Source organism: Hordeum vulgare, chromosome 5H (genome assembly GCF_904849725.1).
Source record: "Hordeum vulgare subsp. vulgare chromosome 5H, MorexV3_pseudomolecules_assembly, whole genome shotgun sequence".
Lineage (NCBI taxonomy): Eukaryota > Viridiplantae > Streptophyta > Magnoliopsida > Poales > Poaceae > Hordeum > Hordeum vulgare.
Genome location: NC_058522.1, coordinates 485,589,288 through 485,599,363, shown reverse-complemented (window position 1 = coordinate 485,599,363; position 10,076 = coordinate 485,589,288). Strand labels below are relative to the sequence as shown.

The 10,076-nt window shown below is 42.4% G+C and overlaps 1 protein-coding gene across 1 annotated transcript; it reads right to left on the bottom strand.

Moving 5' to 3' along the window:
• Nucleotides 1-7,789: 7,789 nt before the first annotated feature.
• On the bottom strand, nt 7,790-9,332 carry LOC123396012 (2-oxoglutarate-dependent dioxygenase 11-like). The gene is made up of 3 exons (XM_045091039.1): nt 8,813-9,332; nt 8,383-8,710; nt 7,790-8,263 (listed from the first exon to the last, which is right to left on the bottom strand). Exons 1-3 carry the CDS (start codon nt 9,289-9,291, stop codon nt 7,964-7,966), a joined length of 1,107 nt encoding a protein of 368 aa, XP_044946974.1. The 5' UTR covers nt 9,292-9,332; the 3' UTR covers nt 7,790-7,963.
• Between the last annotated feature and the right edge of the window lie 744 nt (nt 9,333-10,076).

The following is a 10,076-nucleotide window of genomic DNA, read 5'->3' as shown; positions in this document are numbered from 1 at the left end:
GTCGCCGTAAGTAGCATTGATGAGGGGCAGCGCACTCTATATAAGCTACCCCTCCCCTCTGACACAAGGATTCGCCTTCCTTGTCGGTCAATATGCGGGCCGGTTCCTCCCTCTCCGAGCTGAGGTAGGAGACGAGTTGCGCATCGTGGATGGTTGCAAGGCTTGCACACACCATACTAGGAAGTTGGAGCGGTGGAGGCGTTCAACGATGGGGATGAGCGCAGATGTGACGAGGGCGGCGGTGGAGCTCGAGGCCATGGCAGCAGATCAAGGGTGTGCTAGAGGACTAGGCTCTGAATACCATGTAAGTTTGGTTGAAGCGTATGTCTAGCAGGGACGCGTTGCGTGTTTATATAGGCAGAGCTTTAGGGTTTACACGATTTGATGGTTAGGTTAGATTGGATTGATCCTCAAGTTAACTATATAGATAGAGATCAGCCTTAACCATCTAACCAGCCGAGTTAAACAGAAAAAGATCTACCCTAAAGCCTACATACGGTTTATATCTCCACCGTATATGTTACAACATATATTCTAACAATCTATGGATTCAATGACATCATCACCGTGTGCGCCCATCATTTGGCTTGATATCGAGGAACTTGGTATAAGCTCGATAATGCAAAATGTTAACATACAAGCCTAAACTGAATGTAGACAGGAATATGAATAAGATCTAACCTACCTCCAAATTCTCCAAAAGAAGTTTCTCAAAAAAAAAAATCCTCCAAAAGAAAAAAAATTGCTTGTTATGATTCGGCAGGACTAGTTTCTACCTCTGTCTCTACATAGGATTGCTTGAGATCCAAGTCACAGTGTAGAATCTTTACCTACTAATAAAGCAAATAGTGCTTCTTCCGTACGTCATCCAAATTGCCCTTAAAGTTGACTAAAATTATCCACCAATGCCACCTATAAGTCATAAAAAACGTTTCAAACAGGAAAATATCCGGACTGGGCCGGCCCATGTAGACACCTTCTATATTACGGTCCGGGCGTTGGAAAAAGATGCAACACACCTGTTTGGGCCGGTCCATGCGTGGGCGCCTGTTTTTTAGTTTAGTTTTTTATTTTTCTTTTCAGGTCCATTTTGTTTTTCTACTTTAAATAATTTAGAACTTCAAACAACTTTTCTCAATTTTAAGAAACTGATAATTTCGAAATAAAATATTCAAAAAAACATTTTATTTTGAGAATTCAAAAACTACTCAGGAGTTTTGAAAAATGTTTGCATATAAAAAATGTTTAAACTTTGAGAAAATGTCCATAAAATAAAAAGTCAACGATTTCAAAATCTCGTTTTTTATTTTTATTTTTCTGTTCCATTTTTTAGTTTAAATAATTTAGAACTTCGAAAAACTTTTGCAATTTATAAAACTGGGAATTTTGAAATAAAAGTTTGAAGAAAAAATAAAATGTTTGTGAATTCAAAAAATACTTAGGATTTTTGTAAAAATATTCGCATATTCAAAAAAATGTTCATAATTTTGAGAACAATGTTGGTGAAAACAATAAAAGTCCAGGATTTTGAAAAAAAAATTGTGTGTTATTTTTTGAGTGCAATTGAAAAAAATGTTTGCTAATTCAAAAAATGTTCATGCATTTCCAGAAATGTCCTAAAATTTTAAAGACATAATATAATCATTATCATTGGAGATTATAATTGTTTTTCTCCCATTGCAACGCACGGGTCCTTTTGCTAATAGAATATAAACAGCCCACGACACGAAGATCAACTAATAGATATATTCGCCGTACGTATTCATCTTCTCGTACAGACGGTCGTCCAGGGAGTAGCCGAGCTTGCAGGGCGATGGCCGCAGGAGCCTACCACAGCTCGTCACCTAGTACGACGATCATGGACGTTGTCTACTGCGTCCTTGCCAACATAGTCATCTACGGCACCGCACTGGCCCTCTTCTTGCCGGTTGCCAACTATAACCCGGAGCCCCGGCTGTTCATCCGACTGGTCAAGGCCCAGGGGCTGGACCCGTGTGTCCCAGAGACGGAGGTGCGTTCCCCGACCTTCGAGCTGGCCGTGGACGTTGGCCGAGTATCGGAAAGCAGGCGGGGGCCCTGCGCCGGAGGTGGCGACGCGATGCTGCGGGTCTCGTACCGCGGGGTGATCCTGGCGTGGGGCGGCGTCCCGCGGTTCTGCGTCGACGGCAGGTGCCTGCAGGGGGCAAGCGCCGGCGTGGCGACCGTGGTGGCCACGGCGAAGGGGCTCGTGTTGCGGCAGGAGCTGCGCAACAGAATATGCGCCGAGACCTGTGCTCTCGGGAGGGCCGAGTTCGACGTGGAAGGGAGCGTTCCTGGACTGGGGCACCTCCGCTGCAAAACGTACCTGTTCCAAGGCGACCCGACGGAGGCGCTGCCTCCGTGCTCCTTTCACGAAGGCCCAGGGCCGGTCCAGAGATTTCGGGGGCCCGGGGCGTAACTTAGAACCCGGGGCCCCTTAATATAAACCCATCTTGGGATATTTATAGACCTCACAACGGTTTACACAATTATGTTGATACCTTAAAGATGTATATGCTTTTTATAGTATGAAAAAAAATCAAATAAGGCAGCAACGCATACCTCGAACATCATGAGCGTGTCTTGTGCCTCCTTATATATATTCTTCTTGATAAGTTTTTCTGCTTTTTGATGAAGCAGTAGAACCATCTCTTATATATAATGAGGAAATTGAGTCAAATTTCATTAATCAATGAGAAAATACTTGAATAGAAAATTCAATAAATTCACTAACATCATGTCAAATTTTATCCTCAAGATCAAAGATGACTTTTCTATGGAGAAGAACCATATATATGAATGGCTTTGAGATAATGTTTTCGGAGCATCAGTACAAAACCAAAAATAAGATTATCCAGTTAAACAAATGGGTGTATAGAGAATTTGACACAACTTAGTTGTTACTCCCACTTTAGTAGACATCTCCCCATGCTCATAATTTTCATAATTAATCAAACAACAACACCATGACTCCTAATTTTCAGATGTAAAACGTAGATCATGTTCATAGGGACTACAGTTTTTTCCGCCTGTAGCAAGGAAGAGTCTAAATTCAAAATCCAAACAGTCCATGGAGGATTCGATCCAGAACCAAAGTGTTCCTTACCAGAACCTGAAGACCAGCCTACTCGCGTCCTCCTCCGTCGTTGTCGTGCGACACTGGCGGCTGTGGCGATTAAGGAATAAGTCATGTGTGTTCTATCTGTAGGGTTTCGGGAATTGGGTCAAATCTTGAGGTTAGCCGGCCAGGCCCAATATAATGATTTTTTATATTTAATCTTGAGGTTATTAGCCGGCCAGTATAATGATTTAATGATTTTTTCCGTCATGATCGCATGGAAACAGCCAAACGTACGTACTGATGTTCGCGGTGTCCTCTCCCGGCTAACCTGCTGCGTTGTCTCCATGGCCTCTCGCACAAACCTGCATATACCTTTTTTTAGGCAAACCTGCATATACCTGCGAGGGGGGCCCTCGATTGTGGGGGCCCGGGGCGGCCGCCCCCCTGCCCCTCCCCAGGGTCGGCCCTGCGAAGGCCCGGAGGAGGACACGTGGTGAAGGTTATTTCTAATGCCTTATTTTCCCGAGGAGGACACGTGGTGAAGGTTATTTCTAATGCCTTATTTTCCCGAGGAGGACACGTGGTGAAGGTTATTTCTAGTGCCTTCTTTTCCCGGGTTTAGGATCTTATATATACCACTAGATCATTGATGATGCGCGTTGCCGCATCCATCCATTTATGATATAGTGATGAGGTGTGCTTCGATATCTCCCATAAAACGTATAAAGAAGAACATATATATTGATGATGCGCGTTGCCGCATCCATCCATTTGTGTAATATGTTTATAAGTTATTTTCAAATGTTTTAAGCAAAAGTGCTAAGCTTTGAAGTTAGATATCAATATAGAGCGCAATAGTAAGATTACATATGCCCACAACATGAAGATACTTGAAGAAAGAATGTTAGAAACATCATGAGAGGTCAATGTCTCAAACCCATTTCATCGCACTAAGAAAGTCAAGTAGGAATTTTAGCTCAATCAACGTTTGAAAGCAATGTTAGGACGTTAGTCAAATATTATAGAATTTCAAGCATCAGAAGTGGTATGAAAAAAGAAATACATAATACTAATGCTTCACGTGATAAAAATATGAAAATTAAAAATTTGAGATTCATTTCATGGGATATTGAATAGTTTATGAAAACTTTTGGGAAGATAACAGAAATATTCCGGTGATGCTTCTTCTTCTTCCTACGACGTTATCTAAGGTATAGCTAGTCGTGCAAAGCATGGGAGTGCAGTTGTGGACGTCATGTAGTACAACTTGTAAAGGGAAGAGGTAATGTGTAGCCTCTCAACAAAAATCTGAAATCAAAAAATAAAATAAAAGAAATTGAAGTGTGAATGCCTCTTTGAAGTTTCAGCGGAGCAGTTTTGATCAGATAAAGCATCGATCTCTCGGCTGGATCAAGCCACCCGTGTCACCCGCATTGCACGCATGGGCTGGATCCCCTCCGAAATCAAGGGGTGCATGAAGATCCACGTTTGGGGCATAATATGTGTAGTCGTGTTATATTTTTCTCCTCCCCTGTTTTATTCCACTCCTTGCTTGCTAAATTAATTGGAGGCAATTGCTCCCCTTTCTTTACTAAGAGCAATTTGTTTATCTTCAAATATGTACCTTTCGTCCTTTCCATCTGAGTATTTCGACTTATATATATGTATCTTTCGCCAAAAAAATCACACTTTTTTTCATGTAGATTAAATTTACGGCCCCCATGTTACATTTTGGTTAGTTCTATGCAAAGTTAATCATCAATGATTAATTGTTAGAAAATTTAATAGGCCTTTTGTGCAGATTAAAGTAAAATCATTGGACAAGGCACCAAGAACTTAGCAAAAAAACTATTTTTAGCTCTTCCTCTAGATTATATTACTCAATGTCTACTCTCACTATCATATCTGCAATTTTATAGAGATAGACCTACACGTACTCGCAGCAACGCGCGGAGTATTATCTAGTTGACACTAGTAGAAAAAGGGTCATTAGTCCCGGTTTCAGAGGCCCTTTAGTCCCGTCCAAATCTTTAGTTCCGGTTGACTTACGAACCGGGACCAGTGTTGTTCCACGTGGCCGCTGCGGGGCGCCCAGGCAGGAGGTCCTTTAGTCCCAATTGGTAACACCAACCGGGACCCAAAGACAGCCACGCGTCAGTAGCTTCAGGCGCTGCGGGTTTTTTTTTCTGAAGGGAGGGCAGAAGTTTTGGAGGGTTTTATTAGGGGTTTCATATTGTGTTTCTCCATTTTCTTTTTATGTCCATCATCTTTGTTTCCTTATGCTTGTTGGTGTTTTTGGTGGGTGTCAACTAGACGCTAGCTAGTACGTACATAAATCATTACACGACATCGTAAATTACTCCTCATCATTGTACATATTAGTTAAAAAGCTCTTCATCATTCTAGGTAAAATAGCATAAAAATATAAACTCCCCGTCATTCTGTTTGTTATCATAGTAGCAAATGACCAAGTTATCACAAGGTTGAAACACTAACTACTACTCTTTCCTAGGTAAAAAAGGAAAATAAAGGCGAACTCCGACATTTCCGTATTGAAGAACACAGATCAACCTATCTTCAACTTGTGGGATGTGCAGAGATTCCTCTCCAAATGGTACCATCGATGCTTGTATTGCGTTTCTCCATCCATTGATTTTCAGAGTGTCTTCATTTAGAGATGTCCTCTATTTACCACGGTAATTAATTACCGTTGGCCGTAAGCTAACCATTTACAAATCACCGGTGGTAAACATCCATTTAGGCACGGTCTTTGGTGGGAGTACTTGTTAGTAATAATAATATAGTTAGCAAACTAGTTTTGCTTAAGAACAATGTATTAAAAAGATGGATTAGTGACGCAATGGTATAAAAAATCTTACAAAGTTGTCTGAAATGATGTTATGAGGGCTCAACTGGTGCACTAGTGGCACATATTCATGATAAATGTTGTCAGTCATGTAATTTTTAGCATGATTGTCAAAATCATGAATAAATGAGATGAGATGATTTTTCTCCAACCAAGTAAGGTTGGAGCCAAAACTGTAGTGGGTCCGATCTACTATCTTCCGTATAGTTCTTGTAGCATGGAAATAAGCTAATAATTGAAAATAAAAAATTTAATCGGGAAGAGTACAAGATACTTTTCAGTAATCAATAAAAATTACCTAACAAATATGTTGACAAAACGCACCTTGAGGTAGAACAGGAATCAAGTCATCCTCCGCATGCACCCAAATTTCTATATTATTATCACGGACATCATCATTACTAAGATCGAAGGTAATATTCATGTCCTCTTTCAACCCATATTTCTTGCAAAATGCTCTCCAATTAGAACAACAAAATATGTGTGATCTTCATCATTTTTTACCTTGACAAAAAAAGTGAAATGTTCTCTTCTTAGGTGAGCTATCTTATGCTCTGTACTATCCTTCTCTTTAAAATGAAACTTGTCCAAGACATCAAATCTTGCATGGCAGGGAACGCACTAGTCGAACTGTACAAAAGAAAATTAAAGGTTAACTAAAGAAAAGAAAAAAAGCACACATCATACTTGACTAACAAAAAATACATGTCGTCTTTACATACCATAATAATCGGGAAGTCATCCGTCAGCTTGACGGTGAAGGACGTATCGTTATCTAGGTGAGGATAACGATCGCATATACCCCTATCATCCCAGCACAAATGCACGCACCATCACAGGATCATAGCTCGGGTGAGATCCCTGAAGGGAGGGTAGGGGTTTTGGAGGGTTTTATTAGGGGTGAGATCCCAGCGAGGCGAGCGAGCGCGCGCGTGTGGTTCTCTCATTTCTCTTCTCAACACACACTTAGAGTAGTGGGGAGAACTCACTATATAAAGAGGTCCAACACTTCTTCCACTAACGGTATGGGACTAAATTTTAGCACCACCACTTGGCATTTTATTCATGGGCTCAATTTGAGATTTCAGAATTTTGTACATGGGCCAAGCCCATTTAATTCTAACAAGACGTAGAAACACTTGCGGGAGAAAACCACGAACGCACGAAGGTCCAATCACTATGAGGGTGGAGTATTACAAGCACGAGACGACAGACCGTCTTTAGGTGTGACTACATGAAGTATATATGAGGGGCAATACATGAAAGTCCTTGGAGGACAAGTAAACGAGTTGTACTCGTACGCGTCGGTATCAACGCAAAGGCCTACACCGTTTGTACTACGTCTAGTCCAATACGGTAGAATTTGGATCATAATTTAACAGAAATTACACGAACATTCCTGAAGTGTAATTTATTTTACTTTTTTGTATGTTTTTTACAAGATATGGTTATAATTTAGATACAGAAAGGTTAATTATCCTTATAGGCATGAAACATTCTCGGTTGAGTGGCAGGTACTGTTGTAGGTTTTCATGCGGTCATCGGTTTGATTCCATCTGCCATAACTTTTCCGTTTGAATAAAATTCGTATTCACTATTTCACTCCAAAGGATATAAATAGGTGGTATCCATATTAGACAGCAATGGTTGGGATGGCTATACATGCTCGTAAAATATAAAGGGTCACCAGAAAAAAAAAGGCGGCTTAGCTCCTAGTCGGGTCAATTTTGACTAGGTCAGTTTTGTATCCGACCGTGATTATCACTATATTTGGACCCTCACCAATTCGATGTATACCGTAAATTTTAGTACTAAAGTGACCATTTTCATGAAGTTTAAGCATGGATAGTGTAATTGACTCTTTATTTTATTCCATGGAGGTGATCATATATGAAGTACATGGTCAACTCCTATTCACACAACACTTATGGGAGCAACGATCAACTCCTATTCACACTACACTTATGGGAGCAAGGGAGGAACATCATGCACTCACACTCCCTACTGCATACTCTTATTCAGTTGTTTGCAACCACTGCGCGCGCCTCAAGTTCGGCGTCGGCCTCCGCGTTGATCCTGACATTGAGGAAGTCGACGGTGCGATCGCCCACTGCAAATGCATCCCAGTATCCATCGGCCAAGGTCTGGACCAAGCACTTCTTGAACATCGGCGGGCGCTTCTCGTGGACCAGTGCCCCCGGCGGCCCTATAATCCTCTCCGGCTCCGGCTGGTAGAACATCGCCAGTGACATCCTCTCCTTGTCGGCGCTCGTCACCACGCGGTGCCACGGCGCCTTGAAGATTGCATTGCTGACGATCTGTACGGACAGAAATGAGAGAGCCTCGTTCATGATCAATGCAAGTAATTGCACATTTCTCCATTGTAGAAGTCCTTAACTAATTGTGTGTGTGTGTGTCACTGTATATGCATGCATACCTCCATGCCCTCGCCGACGACGACGAGCAGGTCATGGCCGAGCACGGGGACATCAACCCAGTTGCCGTCCTTGAGCACCTGGAGGCCGCCGACGTCCTTGTCCATGAGGAGGAGTGTGATGACGGAGTTGTCGGTGTGCGGCTTGAGCCCGTTCACGAGGTCCGGGCGTGGGCAGGGAGGATAGTAGGTGAACCTCGAGTATGACTTGAACCTCTCACCCACCATGTCGATGAAGAAGCCCTCCTCCTGGTTCAGAAGCTTTGCCATGGCCTTCAGCACATCCATGGTCACCCTCCCACTCTCCAGGGTGTACTCGTGCAGGAGCTCCCTGCAAATTAAATTACACATGATCTGATCTCCGATATAAACACAAACAAAAAATGATTTTAAATCGTTGAGAGCGACAATTATTAATGTGTAGATCGAGTGCCTTAGATGCTGTGGCCAGAACTGGAGCCGCCTCTCGTCCTCCGGCTGGAGCTGGAGCCAGAGCCGGTCGCACCAGTCGAGGACCTGCTCGTCGGAGTCGATGCGGTCGATGCCGTACCCTTCGTTCTGGAAACTGACGCCGTCGATCACGTTGCCGCACTTCTGCTTCTCCTCCGGCGGCAGGTGGAAAAACTTCCTCGTTGCCTCGAGGATCTCGTCCAGGAGCTCCGTTGGCATGCCATGGCCGGTCACCACGAAGAGGCCCCATGACTGGAGCGCCGAGCGAAGCTTGGCCGACTCCTCAACATCGTCGGGCATGGCCAGACGGCTCACGTCCACGATGGGGATGACCAGCTTGGCTTGCTTTGCGACGGTGGTCGGCCGGTTCTCCTCCCTTAGCACGTACCTGCTCGGCGGCGCCACAAGCCCAACGTCGGCGGCCACCACCTGCACCAGCTTCTCCTGATCCGCATGAACCATCTTGACACTAGAATATGCCTTCTCAGTGCACGTACTCTTTCCTTTTGCAGTCTATATATATATAGGCTTCAGTCGTGCGCCTATTTCAACGTTATCTATCTAGTATTTGGAGGCTGCTGGTTTATCATATCCATATCCATATATCTATTATTAAATCTCTAGCTAGTATTAATGTTCAGAAAATTTTCTACAATTAAAGGTGATTTAGTGCTCATATGTTTGTCGGTGAATAACTGTAAATCAAATCAAATCATATCTTTTGTAATGCCCCAGTTGGTGGAGGTGGGGTAATTGAATTAACTCAATCAACCCACCGCTTGGAATAAGCGGCTAGCTATCTCAAAAAACAATAAACAGCTCAAAAAATACTCAATCAATCCAAATTAAATCATTCAAGATACATGTCATACACGAAAAATCAAATCAAATCAAATATACTGAATTAATTCAATCAAATCAAACAAAATCACACCCTACACTAAAATATGGCGGTATAAGGTATATGTCGGAGAATATGTATGCCTGCGTTTCAATGACGGGCAATTAGCTGGTCCATATTAATATAAATCCATATCTACGTATGTTCATCCACATCGATCCAACGGCCTATGTTGCTTCGATTTTTGGTGCTAAACATGTTTATCACACTTAATATTGTAGATATATAGATATATGTATGGACGAAGTAACGAGCAAAACGGGAACATCATGTTCTTTTGTAGTATATAATAAGCTAGATATATAATTATAGATATGGATATATATATATATAGATAGGTCGATTG